Source organism: Stenella coeruleoalba (genome assembly GCF_951394435.1).
Source record: "Stenella coeruleoalba genome assembly, chromosome: 11".
Taxonomy (NCBI): domain Eukaryota; kingdom Metazoa; phylum Chordata; class Mammalia; order Artiodactyla; family Delphinidae; genus Stenella; species Stenella coeruleoalba.
Window position 1 is genome coordinate 22622372 of NC_137157.1, and position 17746 is coordinate 22640117.

Consider the following 17746-nt stretch of genomic DNA (forward strand, 5'->3'; position numbering starts at 1 on the left):
TCAGGAAAATAATTATTTTAATGCACTCTTTTAAAAAAAGACATATAGAGCTCTTTCTGTTTTTTGAAGGGAATTAGAGAAAAATGATAAATGGGAAGAGCCCCGTTGAAGCTTCAAAAGGTTGAAGGGGAGTCAACTGATAGAAAGACAAAGTAGACATTTTGCTAAAAGCTATTTGCGCCCCCAGCCAGAATTTGAAGCATGCGTGACGATTTGTACCAAGGCAGTGTTGGATCCGATCACCTAACGGCAAAGTGGTTGGTCATTCCTGGGAGGAGACATTCAGCCCCATTCAGCCCCTCCAGTGTCAGTTTGCACCAAAGACTCAGCTCTCTGGGCTGTGGAACAACTGTGAATGACATTCCCCCTCCCCGCACGCTCCCAGCCTGTTCTCAAGTGGATCAACCACAGGGCACACAGCTGTGAATGAAAAAGGTCCAAAACTGCATCTCTGCCTCAGAACAGCCTAACGTTAATTACCTATGCAGCCAACTAAGTCCAAATGGGGTGCATGTTGCTTAGCTTCTCAGCTGTCTCATACAGCCCTGTAATTACATAGATAGTGATGTGATTTATTTTTGCAGACATAGCTGCCTCAAAAAACAAGGGAAAACATTTTTAGATGCCCCCGTTTTGCAGTTAAATATGATCTGAAAGATGGCGTCTTTAGAAACTGCTACAGTTTTATTATAAAGAGCAATTTACAGCTTTCAGAACTGTGCTTAATTCTGCTGCATTCTCTCTATACGTGCATTTATTTGTTAGAATTAGTTACCGTTAGTTTTTAAAAGTTATGCAGCAGCCTACAGCCAGGAAACCTGGCCAGTAGTACTTCTACAGTCTGCTTTTAAATTGCTACTCATATTTATATTCTGTTTTTCATAAATCGTTAAATTTTTTTTGTATTTCAGTATTTAGGTTCTATGCTGATAAAAGAGCTCAGGGGGACAGAATCAACCCAAGATGCTTGTGCAAAAATGCGGGTAAGTTTGCCAAACCATTTTATTTCTAGTCACTGAAATACTAAATACTGGCTGTGGATACAGATTGCCACTTTTCAGATTACTATTTTCTTCATCTGTTGGTCTGCTGAATCACATTGGTGTTATATAAAAAGGTGTTTGGGTTTTTCTCATGTTTTTATATTTGAGCTTATGTCACTGTAGTTTGAGCTGATGTCTATTAATTCAGTTACTCTTATTTTTAAAGAGTTAAAGTAATTTTATATACATTGATCATTCTCCAGATTAGGAGAAAAATGACCTTTAGTTTACTACAAGAAAATGTTTTAAGCACCCACTTGACAGTCTGAGAATATTTATTGAAAAGACTGCCAACGAACTAAAAATTAACAAATGGAGAATACTGAGAGCACATTATAAAAAGCTCATTTTCCTTATGAGCCTTCTTAATTATTCATTTTTTAATGTAAGAAAAACATTCAACTCTGAGCTGAATCATATAAGGACACAGTGTTGACAGAAACGGCAATTCCAAATGTCTGTGATTGGTGGCTGCTGGGTTCTGAGGAGTCTGTATTAGCCAAACTGATTCTCACTCACACTGCAGATCCATGTGACCTTTTTCTTTCATGTGTCCCTATTCTTCTTCCTCCATAGCACATGTGTAGAGGATATGGTGATATCTGACTGATGATACAAATTAAGAATATCGGACTTAGTCCATATAGCAACTAATCAGGGTCAAATTTAAGATCATTAGCAAGTGAACCCTAACTTTTGTCATTTATTTTATATGAGCACCTTTTGATGGGAAATACTTGAAAGCATATAATTTAACAGTTACAAAGGTAAACATGTAATGTCCATTGCTCACGAAAAGCTCAGTACATGTGAATCTTCATGAATTTGACACCTCAGTAATGTAAGCGTCATTTTAATATTTTGATCATTTCAGTAGCAGAAAAACTGAAACAGTTATCCTTCTATTTGATGTAGTTATACTTAAATTGTCAGGACCAGTGAATCTTTATCCCAGGTACTATTTAGATGAAAAACACTGTGACACGTGCAGCAACTCAAGTTCTAGTTCTGTTGCTGCTTACTTGCCTTAGGAGTCAGTTTTTAGTCATAATAATAATAACTGGTAGCATTTACTGAGTAGTTACAGTGTGCCAGTCTTCTGTGCTGAATACTTTCGAGTGTTCAGCTCATCCAGTCTTTACTACAAAGCTATAAAGATTAGTACAATTGTTGATCCCATTTTGCAGACGGAGAAACTGAGGTTTAGAGAGCTTAAGTAACTTTCTCAAGGTCCAGCAGTGAATAACTTGCCAATCTGAGACTGGGTCTGTCTGACTCCAGATCCCAAGCTTTTAACTACTACATTCATCTGCTTCTTCTGGGCCTCATTTTCTTAGAAAGTAAGGACATTGGACTGGATGCCCATTAGGGTTCTTCCTGGTTTTATAATTCTGGGAATCTTGTATACTAAATATCTATCTGATCTAAATTATGTCACCAGTGAACAATAAGAAATGGGAAAGGTTTTCAATCATCAAGCCTCATAATAATTTTAGAGCTATTTATGAAGATGTCTAAGAAATTAACTTGGCATCTCTGATTTAATACATCTGAGTCCAGCCACTTCGATGTGGTAATGAGCACAAATAGCGCATAGAGCACCTAGCACCATTTAAAATACACCAAATCTGTGATTTGAATTTCGGTCAATTTCTTAAAATTAAGTGGATCTGAAATTTCATTTGGATAGCAATAGCAAAACCATTTTAATAGTCTCGGTGGAGAATAATTTAGTTAAATACTTGTCTGTTGCTTAAAATGAAAAGGCCATCTATTTAGAAGCCAGTCTTCTGTTCTTTGGGGTGTTTATCCAGTTTGCTGCCCTTGGTGTTATTTTGGGTAGTTTGCATGAAGATAAGAACTTTATCGCTTCTTAGGATATCATAAACCCTTATTTCCCATCTTGATTAAACAAACATCAGTCTTTGATACAGTAGCTGAAGTTGCACTCACTGGGTTCACCAGAGCCTTTCACAACGAGAAGCGCAGATTTGATCTGTTACGTGGAACTATTGAATTGTGAATTAGAGCTCTCACCAACTAAAAATGGTGTGGATCTCAACTTGCAGTTGATGTTCAGTTTGAACATCCAGTTGCTGTTTTCTCTCTTTTCAACATGGTTGCATTTCAGCCAAAAGTCCCAGTGTAATCCAGTCTCCCCAGGGGAAATACTTGAGGGCACAGATGATCTTAAAATTGATATACCGTAATGTCACTGTGCCAAAGTATGGTGCACTAAAACTTTACCTGGTTTCCTCTTTCAGTTCAATTGAAAAAAAAAAAAGTTTTCAATTCAACAGTATGAATTTTAGCTGAAATTAAAATTTCTTTCCCAGTAAGAAGTAAATCAGTGTAGTTCCTTATTCTGAGAACTATTTCCTTAAATGTGTTTTTGTTAACAAAGATGACTACAGTTCGGCTCCTGCTGTCACTGAGTACGATTCAGTGGAGGAGGCCAACATGTTAACAGTAATTCTAGGAGTAGCAGAAGTATCACCATAGAGGTGTCTTCATGTTGCCATCAGGCGTGGTCTCCTAAAATCAGTTTATTGGGATTAATAACAGTTAACAGTTGAGAGCTGTGGGCCGGGCCCTGCACAAGTGAAATGTACATTAATTCATTTAATCATGAGATAAGTATTGCTATTGTCCCCACTTTCCATATGGGGAGACAAAGGCCAAGGAAGGTTAAGTAACTTGCCCAAGGTCACCCAGCCAGTGAGTAGTGGAACCAGGATTTGAACCCAGGCAGTCTAACTCCACCACCCATACTCGAATCCCCAGGCTGTACCACCTCTCACATGTGCCAGTGGAACGTTTATTGTCCTGAATTTTAAAATAGCTGAAAAGGTGGATCATTTATGTTGATAAAGAAAGAACTTTAGAAACCCTCAAAGAGTGTGTAAGATTAGTACCAACTAAATTAAACCATTTAGCTAACAAACATATGTAGTAATTTGGGCTACATTCCAATGTACTAACATAAATAAAAATTTCAGGAGTTTTTTTTGCATCCTTAGCAACTATAAATGTTTTTTTTCCATAACACTTACTTTAACACATTCAGTTTGCCCCAGCAGAAACCAAACACAGTTTTCCCTTCTCTGATAGTCATGATTGGTTATTTTCTGAGTTTATCTAAACCTGTTTATTCATCTCTAAGGTCCCATCAGTTCTGAAATAAAGATAATTCTACACTACTCTCCTGGTGTTCTATTATACACCTATTATTTCAATTAAAAATACACCATAACTAACAGACATGTGTGAGATGATAGTCATTCATATCATTCTGCAGTATGGAATCACTTCTCTCTTTGTTTGTTCAGGTTAACCAGTCTCTTTCCTCTTCAAACTGTCTTAAGATTTTTTAATTAATAGACTTAACTTTTAGAGAAGTTTCGGGTTCACAAGAAAATGGGACATAAAGCACAGAAAGGTCCTTCCATCACCACCACCCTCACAGTTTCCCCTGTTACTAACATCTTGCATTAGTGCGGTATGTTTGTCACAGTTATGAACCAATATCGATATATTATTATTAACTAAAGTCCATGGTTTACATTAGCATTTGTTCTTTATGTCATACAGTGTTTTGGGTTCTGACAAGTGCATGATGTCATGTGTCCACCATTACGCTACCGTACAGAATAGTTTCACAGCCTAAAAATCCCTTGTGCTCCACCTACTCACCCCTTCTCTCTGCTGCTACCGTAACACCTGACAACCCTGACCTTCTTGTTACATCCACAGTTTTGTCTTTTCCAGAATGTCATGTAGTTGGAATCATACAGTATGTAGCCTTTTCAGACTGGCTTCTTTCACTTAGCAGAATGCATTTAAGGTTCCTCTGTGTCTTTGGTGGCTTGATAGCTCACTTCTTTTTATCACTGAGTAATATTCCATTGTATGGATGTGCCACAGTTTGTTTATCCATTCACCTATTGAAGGCCATCCTGGTTGTTTCCAAGTTTTGGCATTTATGAATAGAGCTGCTGTAAACACTTTTATGCAGGTTTTCATTGTAAGATTCCCCCCATCCCCGGAAGAATTATCTTCTGAATTGTGTTTAGTGAAAACGAATCAATAGAAACCTGCAAGAAACCCTGATCATTTTGTAAGTAAAATTGTAGTTTTTGCCTTATCTTTTAGAGTTTTTTTTTTTTAAATAAAAGCCTACGAGACTATCCATGTCTTGCTACTGAGGCATCCTTTTAGGAAGGATCATTTCTGTGAATTATTTTGCACCTTAGTGGTACAACTGGCTGCTTATTTCCTTTCCCATGATAGCTTTACAGACATGTCTATTTAAAATTAAAAATTTAAAACATATTAGTAATATGTCAGGAGTTGTGACAGATATCCGTTTAATCTGAACACATTCATTTCGTGCTGCCTTTATGTTCCTGGTTGGGTTTTCCAGCTAGATTTGGGCTCAGAGCCAGAGTCTTCCTTTCTAAAAGGGTTCCTGAGAGGAATCCTAGCTCTACGGTCCTGAACACGATCCTCCCCTAACATACTCCCCACAGAACATGGAACCTTCCCTCTGTCACACCTCACACAACACTGTGTGACGTCTGGTCACACCTGCCCTGTGCCCCTTAGAAGGCAGGAACCGTGTGTGCTGTGTCCCCAGGGTCTGCTGATAATAGCTACCTTACGAAGTAGCTGTGATGGTTCCATGAAGTAATGCCTGTGAAGGGTCTAGCTCAGTAAAATCTTAAAACACGTGACCTCTTCCTCCAAACGTTGGAAAAACAAGTAAATTGATGGATAGATTTGCTTTGGATTATTTCATTTGTTTTGCCCCACCTCTGATGGGGTCCTTACCCTGGTTTTCTGTGTATACAGTATATATGAGAGTATTCAGAAACTTAGGGACCCTGCACTCTTCTTTCCAATTTTTAAAGGTCATTGCCAAAAGCAAGAAAAAAATGAAGGAACACTGTAGATACGATGTTATATGTAATTTTGCATTTCATATTTAGGGGAGGTGATTTGTTCCTAATTCTATTGGGAGTTGCTTCTTTTAACTAATGTGTCCACAGGACTGAACTTTACAAAGCAATAAATAGATTGCTTGGGCCTTTCAGTTCTCTTTGGCATGATTAGCTCCCACTTCAAGATTCTACGAGGTACAGTGTTTGGTGAAGTGAGGGATTTGTTCTGGCAACAGGAGGTCCTACTATTCCATTTTGCCTCCCTAGACTTACTCATACCCCATCCCCTAACCCTGAGTTTTGCCCCAGGGAATATTTATCACTAATATATAGCACTCTCTCACTTCCCTCATTAAATGTACCATAAGGAAACATCTGCTACTGTAAGAGGTAGGCCATTCTATTCACTTTAATACTCTGAAATCTGACTTTCCCCTAATCCCATAGTTGACGGTTAGAAATGTTCACAGGTGTCACAGGTGTTTGCATTCAAGGACATTTCCCTAAAAAAAAAAAGAAAACAAAAGAAAAAGAAATATCTGTTCTCAACTGTAATAAGGTAGAAATCGGCCTTTCTGATGTAAGAAAGGAAATATTTTAAAATTATGTTTAAGTCAGGAATAAGCAAATCTTCCAGTGTACTTCGGTTTTGGAACCTCTATTTCCCAAAGGGCTTAGACAGTTTCACCATGGTTCAGACTTCTTGTTGAGTCTGTTCCCTTTAACTTTATATGCTTTTTAAACTTTTAATCTGGAAACAATTCTAAAGTTGAATTTTAATATAGATTTCCAAATAATCATCTGTGCCTTGATTGAAGTGTGAAGACCATCTTTTTTCTGTGTTTGCAAGGAAAGAAATTAATGGCAGAGAATGGATTGGAAAGATTGAAAAAAGGTAGAGTTTAGAATCAGGTGGAAATGTTAAATTAAGAGGCTCTTTCCTTAGGAGAGGCTCAAAGTGAAGTCATGTTTAGTCCTTCTGTCCTCATACAAATCCCTTCTCTGAGGAACTGTCATTTTCAGAAATAATTTCAGGGACTACTTCTTAGGAACCAGGCTGGGAAAAAAACCTAAAAACAACTGTTTTTTAAAAGTTTCTGTTGCCCAAGTTTCAGGAAGGAATCAAGTTTTATCTTTCACTCTCTCAAAAGTACTGCACGAGGCAGGTAAACAGAGGTCTAAGCCCTTGAATGTGGTGTGTGTGTCTGTGTGTGTGTATTAAGATAGCAATACACACAACGAAACAGCTGCCCTTCTAACCCCTGTCACTGTGCTTTGCTCGTGTGTACTTTTTGCTTCGTGAGTATTGTATTTTCCTAGGAGTCTACCCAGTGGAACACCAAACGGTCCCAATCACCGTATCCCATATCATCTTCATACCCCAGTTCTCTTTACTTTTTATTTTTGTTTTTATTACTCTCGTTACTGGCTTTTCTCCCATGTAACACCCTCACTGCTCCACATCACTGAAAGATGTCATGCGCCTCTTCTGTCTTTAATTTCCACTTGTCTGAAGCCCTCTTTCTAAACATAGTGAGTCAGTTGTTTTTGGTTCAGATACATTGTTCTGCTGAACATTCCCTGTTGCAGCCACCGTTTCACTGCAGTCCGAGTATGTTCCGCAGAGGTTATTCAGTTACGCTGACAGATTTTGATTTTACTTCTGCCCTCCTTTGCCAGTGGGGTGCTGTGCTTTGAAAAGCTAAGCGAAAGCATTAATCCTCAGAATAACAGTAATAGCCCAAATCTATTGATGTTCACTACATGCTAGGCACGGAATTATGTCATCTCACAACAGCTCCACAAAGGAGATGCTATATTAACATACCCATTTTACAGATGAAGTAACTAAGACAAAGGGAGGTTAAAATACCTAGCCACATAGTTTGAAAAGGGTGGAGCTAAGACAGAAATCCAAACATACCCTCCTGTGCTCTTACTGTAGTGAGTAGAGGAGGCCCTGGAGGAAGGAGCTTATCATTGGGTCCCTTCATAAATTCAGGATGACACCACACACACACACACACACACACACACACACACACACACACACGCGCGCGCGCTCTGAAGCTGTACTTAAATGTGATAGACTGAAAAAGTCCGTGTGTTTTTGCACATGTTTACAGTTGACTTTGCTAACTTAAAAAATCTTAAATTTTTTAAACTTTACAGTTGCTTCTTACAAAAGCGATACACATTCACTATTATTCAACTTTCAAATAGGGATATAGAAAAGAGAAATAAAAACAACCCTAATTTTACCACCCAGAAGTGGTAAACACCCCTCTGTTAACACCTCATTTGTACATAATCCTCCAGACTGATCAGTTGTGCGTTTACAGGCATCGCTTTTCGACAAAAAATGGAAATACTCTGAGCCTGTTTATAATCTATTTTTAAATACAATATATTTTGAAACATTTTTATTCCAATAACTGTTCATCCCCAATATTATTTGCGCTGGTTGAACAATATTCCAATCCATAACTGAACCAAACTTATTTAACCAGTTCCCCTTTTTGGTCATTAGGTCATTTTCAATTTTTTCCAATTATAACCAATACTTTGGGTAACATCCCTATACCTCAGTCTTTTGCAGCTGGTCTGATTATGTCTTTAGAATAAGCCACTAAATGTAGACTGACTGGGTCAAAGAGTATACACATCCTGAAACTCTGGGTAAGTATTGCCAAACTGCCTTGCAAAAACATTGTTCCAATTTATACTCCCAGAAGCAATCCAAGAAGACGCATTGATGTTTGCTTGTCACACCTCTCAGGGGCATAACTTAATATCTTGGATGTGTTCCTAGTTGAGGATGAACTGGGGAACTTTTACGAGAAAACATACATCTCCAGCATGACCTCTGGGCTTATCAACTCTATCTGGTCAACATCTATTCTAGACATAACTCTAGAATCTGTCTTCAGGACCCAAACTCTTTATTTTATGTGCAGAATGTTTTATACTTTCACAGTCCCCGAGGAACCAAGGGTGAATTAAATACTAGTTAATTGCTCTGAAGACCAAGAGCTGCAGCTAACTGCTAACTAAGGATTTTTGGAAATCACTTGTCAAGTGGAGCATAGTGTGTTTTGATAAATTAATGTCTCTCTGAATTAATGTTAAGATGCAGTACACTGAGTCTATATGTATAGCAGCAGAGAACAGTTCTGACAGTGACTTTCAATCAAATTCATCAAACTGCATCTTTAGAGCAGAAGTTCTCAAAGTGTGGTCCCCAGACTGGCAGCATCAGCAGCATCTGGGAACTTGCTAGAAATGCAAAATCTTAGGCCCTACCACAGACTTACTGTCTCGGTCTGTTTGGGCTGCTGGAACAAAAATACCGTATACTGGCAGAAATTTATTTCTCATAGTTCTGGAGGCTGGGAAGTCCAAGATCAAGGCACTGGCAGACTTGGTATCTGGCGAGGGCACTTTTCCTGGGTCATAGATGGCCGTCTTTTCACCATGCCCTCCTGGCAGAGGGGGCAAGTGAGCTCTTTCAGGCCTCTTTTATAAACACATAATCCCACTCATGAAGGCTCCACTCTCATGACCTAAGCACCCCGCAAAGGCCCCACCTCCTAATACCATCGCATTGGGCGTTAGGGTTCAACAAATGAACTTCGGGGGGATGCAAACATTCGGCCTGTAGCGCTTACTGAATCAGAAACTCTAGGGGTGGCACCCAACAGTCTGTTATTTACCAAGCACTCCATGTTACTTGAATGCTCTCGGAAGTTTGAGAACCACCGCCTTGGTCCACTGGGCATTCCAGTAAGGCTGCTGTGTAGATAGGCTATCCTGGTAGAACAGTCTGCCACAGTGCCTGGATACCAGCCAGGGCCAGAGGAATCGAGATAGAGGGCACTGCTTTGTGCTGTGCAGACCTGGCCAGGGTATGTGAGTTACTCCACAGTACAATAGCCGAGTCTTATGCCGGAGGAGGAGTTTGAATGGCTGCTGCTTGCCCACTGTCTCTTCTTGTCACGTGGCCTTACTTAGGCTCTGTATTCGCCCAGCCTTTGGGTCAGAGTCCTTGTGACCAGAAAAGCCCTTGAGAGGTCATTTACCCTCATTTTCCAGCTAAATGAGACTTACCCCTAAGTCATTAGGGATAGATGAGGGAAACTCTTACTAAAGACCAGATGGAGAAACTTCCCAGCTGTCCCTAATAATCATTCTGTCCTCTCAAGAAGTCTTTCCTTCTCATCTCACTGCTTGCAGTTTGAGCCAATTTTCTGTTGCCAAAACGAAGTCCTAACCCTTCCCTCCTCGAAGCTGAACTCCACAAGATCTGTGACGCGTTTGCCACGCCATAGGAGTCTCTTGCTGCATCTCTGGTCACATCCGTGGTTCTCCTCCAAGGTCTTCAAAGGCCTCCATGCCTGGCTCTGAGTACCTCGGCCCTCTGAAAAGTCTCCTGAGTTCTCCGTGTGTCGAGAGGCTGGGGCAGTGGTCCTTCTTTATAAAACTGGCTTCTTCCTCGTTGTTGTACATGAATTCGTTTGCTCATTCCTTTAACAATCATGGATTTCAGCAGCTTTTAGATCAAACCCTATGAAATTGCTGATATTGAGCCATTTTTGACCCTTAAAAAAATGACAACTTCATAGGGTTCACCTGAGACCATGTGCTAGTCATTATAAGAGAGACAAATCGAGAAAGGTGTGGGCCATCCTCAGGTGCCTGAGGGGAGCAGACAGCCCCACCCCAGAGCAGCGAGACGCCAAGGGACGGCAGAGGCTCACAGAGCAGGCGGGGGAGCAAAAGGAAAGCCGTCCCGTCGGCTGGGAGGCCAGAAAGTGACTTTGAAACTGAGCTCCAAAGGGTAAGAGTTCATGTTAAATGGCTGATTTGCGGTCTGTTTTTTCTCTCTTAATAATCCCCGCAGTGTAGCTGGTTTTGCTGCATACAAAATCACCACAATATTGCTTGTTTGGTGTATTTTTTTAATCATTTGAAAGTCACTTGAGGCTACCAAACATAATTGTTTGATCCTATTTTAATTTACTTGCTGAAACTGAATATAATAATTAAGTGTTGAAACTAAGGAAAATATTATATGGCAAAATTAATAATTATGGGGCTTCCCTGGTGGCGCAGTGGTTGAGAGTCCGGCTGCCGATGTAGGGGACGCAGGTTCGTGCCCCGGTCCGGGAGGATCCCACATGCCGTGGAGCGGCTGGGCCCGTGAGCCATGTCCACTGAGCCTGCACGTCCGGAGCCTGTGCTCCACAACGGGAGAGGCCACAACAGTGAGAGGCCTGCGTACCGCAAAAAAAAAAAAAAAATTAATAGCTATAACTCAGCACTGAATATCTAACTAGAAAGCGTTCTCAGGGTAGCCATGTGTAGGTTAAAATATGCTCTAAGTTGGATGGCAGTAGACCATTGGGAAATCTGTGCCAGTCTGTGCTTAAAATACGCCAGCAGTTATCGGGGTATTGTAAGAATGAAGAGTCAGTGACCTCCTCCCCACGGACTGCCTCACTCTTTTTCCTCTCTGTGCTGATTACTGGGCACAGTTGATTCCTGTTAAGAGCATAAATGTCACTCTGGACTCAAATCCAACATTACAGCTCACAGCTGAAGTGTTTCCAGTCCCAGTTATAAACCTCTTTGCTCTCATGCACACTTGTGAAAGTCCTGCTCTGAGATGCAAAGGTCCCTGCAATCTCACAAGGATATTCTCATACTGTTGATTCTGCATTAGAAAATGAGAAACTATTGATATTTTCAGGGTGTGCTGTAAGGCTAGAACAAAAGCTCAATGGCAAATTCTTACTTGATACAAATATTCCAAGCAGTTCATAATTTGTCATTTAAAAGGAAAAGAAAAAAGATGGTGAATTTTTGGATTCACCAAGGTTGATTCCTTCCTTGGTGAATCCAAAAATCCCTCTTGAAAAAAAAATGCTTTGAAAGTGTTCAGTTACTTTTCCTATTAAGTACAATATTTCAGAACAATATTCAGTCCACCTCCAGATAGAAAATTATCCCTGTTCTGTATGATGCTTAAAAACAATATAAATCCAAGTGCTAAATAAAGGACTGGCTTCAAATTGAAGATTCAAAAGTTGCATTTTATTTTAGGTTTCAGAAATGTAACATCTCTATATAACTAAATACTGTTTCTCTTAGAATAATAAAAGGATGGTCATCTTAATTCAGGAAATTGTGAAGAAAATGCAATGGAATATCACTCTATTCTTTCAGCTTTCAGTGGGAGAACAAGATGCTGCAAAGGTTAAGTTAATTTGGGGCATTACCCCTGAGTATGTAGCTGATTAGGTATGCAGAGGTCCTCATTACAAATTAGTCTCTCCTGTGAAGCTGGCACTGAAGGGAGGGGCTTTGAGGACTCCGGAAACCTCAGAAATTCCACAGAGTGGGGCATAGTAAAAAGCAACTAGAAACAAAAGGGAACCACAAAAGAAAGTTTGCCCTGAGCATTTTACTGAGGAAATGGGCCTGAAGAAGAGAATTCTGTTTATACAAATAAATAAAGCTTCAATGTTTAACATACACATATGGGAGTATTCACCATCCAGAAACACAGCAAAGCATGAAGATAGGTCCATAGAAACCAAGCTGCCTGAGAGCAGATGCTTTGTAACCTGAGCAGTGGTGTCCAGACTAGGTGCCTTTGTCCCTGGGCAGGAGAAGAAGGTGATGACAACACTGAAGAGAAGCTGGGGAGGGTGGGACTTCAGCTGCCTGGGACCTCACATTTTGATATCTGAAAAGCCTTCCTAAACTGAAGCACTTATTGGATTTCTTGCCTCCCTGGTTAGCCAGTGAAGACTCAGTATATTTACCTTCTTTCTGTGCGCTTTCATCTTTCATTAAAATTATGTGTGAATAGACCTCTCTAAAGCTCTGTAAAGTACACCATCAGAAAATCCTCTAGATTGTAGAGTCCAGAAAGAGGTTGGATCCGTATCTCTTATAGAAATATAATCGCCTTAACAGAGGTGCATTACCCTGAAGACCTCCCACAGCCCCTTTGAACTCTGCGGCTGGCCAGATCCATCATCTTTTTATCTTGACTCAGTGGAAGAAGAAGTACAGTTTGGGCTGCAGGTTGGAACCTGTGGCCACCCGCAATACAGCCTGCATCGATGGGACCCCAGTGTGGCCTCCAGTTAGGAAAGCAGGGCTTCTTGCCACCCACGGAAGAGAAAGAAATGACCATCCTTTATCTTTTCTTCTTTGTTTAGCTTGGCTGGACATACGATGTGAAATCTTAGTATCAGGACAGAAATCCCCGCTGATGCCCTCATTTCAGCCTAAGAGCCTGTGTCCTGACCTGCCTGTCTTTCTAGCTCTCTGGTCCCCCTCTTGGCATTCATTGCACCGTGTTCTTTTCTGTGTCTGCTGTCACCATTGTCCTGAAGCTGCTCTTGATAAAATCAGCAACAAATTTTTCTACTTGCCCAAACCAGGGGTTTCACCCAGGAAACGCAGTAGAAGTAGCAGCCACTCCTATGTGTGCCAGCCGCTGTGCCAGGCACAGATTTTTAGGCCTTTTTAGTCCTCCTGGCATCAGGCACTGCTCCCACCTTCTAAGGAATCTTCTTCTGGACTTGTGATACTGCTGTCAGGTTTCAGATTCCTTCATTGACTCTTCTTACCCATTTCTTAAGTATTAACCATCCCCTGAGGGGTGATTCTTAGACCTCCTCTAGTTCACTCTTTGAGCCACTTTATCTGCTCCCATATCCTCAGCCACCCCCTCAATGTGGTTGGATTTCCAGATCTGAAAATGCTTATTTCCAGTTTTCTAGTGGACATCCCCACAGGATTATCACATTCGAGAGGGTTTCATGCGAAGGCACGTCCCCCTCCAGGGTTCCTATCTCGGCTGACGGCCTCTTTGTCCGCGGTCCTCCCGCTCGCCCATCTTCTGTCCGGATCAGTCAGCAGGTCCTCTTGATTCTTCTTTATCAGAATGGTGCCCGCCCCCCCCTTCCATTCTCCAGAGCATCTACTTCAACTCAGTGCTTAGGTTCTCTCAATTGAATTTACACCACAGCTTCCTGCCTCCCTGCATTCAGCCTCTAGCTATTCCAGTCCATCCAACCACCAGAACTATCTTTTTGCAACAGAGATCTGATCCCTACTTAAAAGCTTCCAGTGGATCCCAGCTTGGTGGAGTAAGTCACAGTCTTCCAAACCTATTGTACCAGCCTCATCTCCCACCAGTTACCCAAACCCACTATATTATTTCTCATTTCCAGATGTTTATTATGTTGATTCTGCGGCTAAAACAGCCTCTGTGTCCTCTTCTGCCACATGGAAAATTCCTATCCAACCTTGAAGAGCCAGGTCGGTCACCCCTAGCAGGCAGCCGGTGTTAGTTGAATGAATGGATGAGGACTTGCCCACTTCCTCGTGCAGAGTGAGGCTCTCCCTGCTCAGCACTCTGGAAGCATTCTGTTCACATCTCTGTCCCATTTGTCAACATTTGCGTTATAGCTGCTCTCTGTATCAGACCAAGCCAGGAACGGTGACGTGTGCTTCATGTGCCCCTTCCTCTCCCTCTCCCATGGCAGACGTTGTTCCCAACCCTCTTAACGACAGCCCGGACACAGGCTCAGAATCCTTCTCAACACGGCACTAGACAACCACTCTCAGCAGACCGGAGTCTGCACACAGTCTGAGGTCTGTGTGACATCCCGCAAAGAAGACTCTGCATTTTTCCAGCACATGGGCCGCCTACCTAGTATAACCACTCAATTGCTCAATGAATGAGAAATGGGTTTTTCTCTTTTCTTTAGGGGGTTTTTCTTGATACTACATGAAGTGTTGGTATTTTAACCTTGGGTTAGGTGTATATTATTTCATGTTACAGATAGATCTGTCCACGAGAATGTACTCACAGCAAGAGATGAGCGAGGTGATTTGTTAAAACCCATTGTTACTCTTTGCAAAGAATTCTTCACACACACACACACACACACACAGTCCACCAAACCACTGCCTGTTCCTTCCCCGTCTCTACAGATTCAGCCCACGGCCTTGCCTTACAGTCAGCACACTGCATGTTATTTCCTCTAGCCTTGCCTTCACTTAATCTTGCACATTGTTAAGAGTTGGTTGGATAAAGCATTAAAAAAGATAAAAGTATCCTTACATTCCAATTTCATAATATCTCTTTTCGGCAATCACAAAAGAAAACTGTTGAGTCTGGGTAATTTTAAAACTAGTTAAAAAGCACTTCGAGGGAGCTGCTTTTTTCTATACTGTATGAAACAGTTAATATTAAATAGTAATACTCTCAGTAATCCATTCTCTTTGTCTTTGACGCGGATATAGTAGCTATCAAAAAGATGTGTCAAAAACAACCAGGAAAATGAGAAGCACCTTTTCCATGGCTCAAGTGAAAGATGAAATGTAATTATCATTATTGAGTTCAATGAGTTTCATTCACACTATCCAACCTTCTTTCATTCTGGTCACATTTTCAGAGTTTAAAAATGGAAAATGGGTAATAATAAATGAAGAAATCAAGAAAGTTCATATTTTTCTCGGTTTCCTTAATATACATAAGACAGCTGGTTGTGGAACACTCAAAGCAGAAGGCTCTTGCATGTCAGTCATCAGACGACTGTGCAATGCAATAAACAGAACGATGAGAAAACAGTAGAAGCAGAGGAGAGACAGGGTCTGGAAAAGCCTGCAGTAATCTCTAAAATTACAGTTTCCCTGCATCAACATATATCTGTAGAGCCTATTCTCTTTACCGTTTAATGAGTCTGTGCTGTCTGTGAATTACTGAAATGGTTTCCTCTCACCTTTTTATGTATTTTCTCTCCTATTATGTTCTCACCTGTCTTGTCTGGAAAATCCATCAGGCTAACTGTCAGGTAGGTTCTTCTTGATGTTTAATGTGATTATTAGGAGTATCCACAGCAGGAAATGAAGTAAACAGACTGTGAGTGACCTGTGATGAATGATGAAACTAACCAGAAAAGGCAGTTGCTAAATTACAGAGAAACTTTTTGCAGATGCATAAGACTGTAGAAGCTGCAAACTGTAAGCACATTCAGCCATTGTGAACATCTATCGTAAGAACTTAGCCTAAGGGATTACAGCAGCTCTGAATGATAAAGTAGGTTGCCTGCACTGTCCGGTTTTGCTGTGGCTGAAAATACAGCCTCTGCCCCCGAGGGCTCAGTTGTCATGGAGTGGTATTATCTCCTATGTGGCCATGAGCAGTTCTGCTGTAAACTATCAGCTTTTATGGATTTGGCCAGGTCCAAGAAAAATTCACAACGATGTTTTTTGTTTTTTGTTTTTTTTGTGGTACGCGGGCCTCTCAGTGTGTGGCCTCTCCCACTGTGGAGCACAGGCTCCGGACGCGCAGGCTCAGCGGCCATGGCTCACGGGCCCAGCCGCTCCGTGGCATGTGGGATCTTCCCGGACACACAAACCCGTGCCCCCTGCATCAGCAGGCGGACTCTCAACCACTGCGCCACCAGGGAAGCCCCACGATGTTTTCTTTTTAAAGATCTTTTTGATGTGCACCATTTTTAAAGTCTTTATTGAATTTGCTACAATATTGCTTCTGTTTTTATGTTTTGGTTTTTGGGCCACGAGGCATGTGGGATCTTAGTTTCCCGACCAGGGGTCAAACCCACACCCCGTGCATTGGAAGGCAAAGTCTTAACCACTGGACCACCAGGGAAGTCCCCACAATGATGTATTTTAGATCCCTGTTTTAAGTACGTATTCAGGCATGCCTTGTGCCTTGAAGAAAGAGAGAGACTAGGAAGAAATGGGGAGAGGTGGCATGTATTTTGTTAATGCTAAACTCATCCTTAGAGTTCAATCTGACGTGGCTTAACTCTAGTCAAAAGAATAGTTGTTTGAAATTGCATAAGGGACAGAGCTGTTCATTTCTCCCCTTGGGGTCAGGGAAAGGGCGTATTCCTTCACCCACATGGAACAGCGGAACAAGCTCTTTTTAGATCCTCAAGTGCAAAGCAGATACTTTATAAACCCAAACCATAGCTAAGCCCAGGAGGAGAGACATACATTTAAATTAGGGTGTGTTTGGTGTGTGTTTGATGTGTGTGTGTGTGTGTGTGTGTGTGTGTATTGTTTTTAGCTTGAGCTCATTTTTATCTTTCAAGAGAAAGAATTATATGCTGCAGTTGCCATGGAACACAGACTGCTCTAATAGCTTTCTAATTTTAATTTCAGAAGTCTACAGAGCAAATGAAGAAGGTCCCTACTATTATTCTTTCAGTCTCTTATAAAGGAGTCAAATTTATTGATGCAACAAATAAGGTGGGTACCGCACCTCTCTTTGGTTTAGACACCAGATACAGTCCTGAGTCAATGATCTAAAATCCGTTGCTTCCCATCATACCCAACCTCCCCCATTTTAATCACTCCTCACCCCTGACTTTCATGATCCCTAAAACAACTGTACACACACACACACACACACACACACGCACACAGGGGGGCACATCGCATTTGGGGGCTTGATCTAGGATTCCTACACATACTTTGCTTTCACTTTTCCCTGGTACCTTCCTTAGTAGACTGTAGCCACTCAGTATCTGGCACGTCCCTTTGGATCCAGAGAATATTAAAACAGAAAAAAAATCATGTCTAGTGTGAAAATGTACCAGTGTCATCATTCCTCCACCAGAGGAAGTGTATGTTACCAGGTGAAGGGCTAGAACATTTGTCTTTTCATTGCTCCAGAGATAGGCCTGTCCTTTCTTTTGATGTATGTAA

General features: G+C 41.2%; 1 protein-coding gene across 16 annotated transcripts in view; it reads left to right on the plus strand.

The window, feature by feature from the left end:
• ANKS1B (ankyrin repeat and sterile alpha motif domain containing 1B) overlaps window positions 1-17746 on the plus strand; it is a gene marked incomplete at its 5' end in the record, with an annotated part of 1156737 nt that overhangs the window by 1101213 nt on the left and 37778 nt on the right. For 14 of the 16 annotated variants that reach the window (XM_079937794.1, XM_079937795.1, XM_079937790.1 and 11 more), the window contains 3 exons: window positions 912-983; window positions 15850-15861; window positions 17201-17287. In XM_079937794.1, the coding sequence (XP_079793920.1) occupies window positions 912-983; window positions 15850-15861; window positions 17201-17287 (171 nt within the window). Of the gene's footprint in view, window positions 1-911; window positions 984-10674; window positions 10821-15849; window positions 15862-17200; window positions 17288-17746 lie in introns of all 16 variants that reach the window. The other 2 variants (XR_013830584.1, XM_079937799.1) reach the window with 2 other exon arrangements.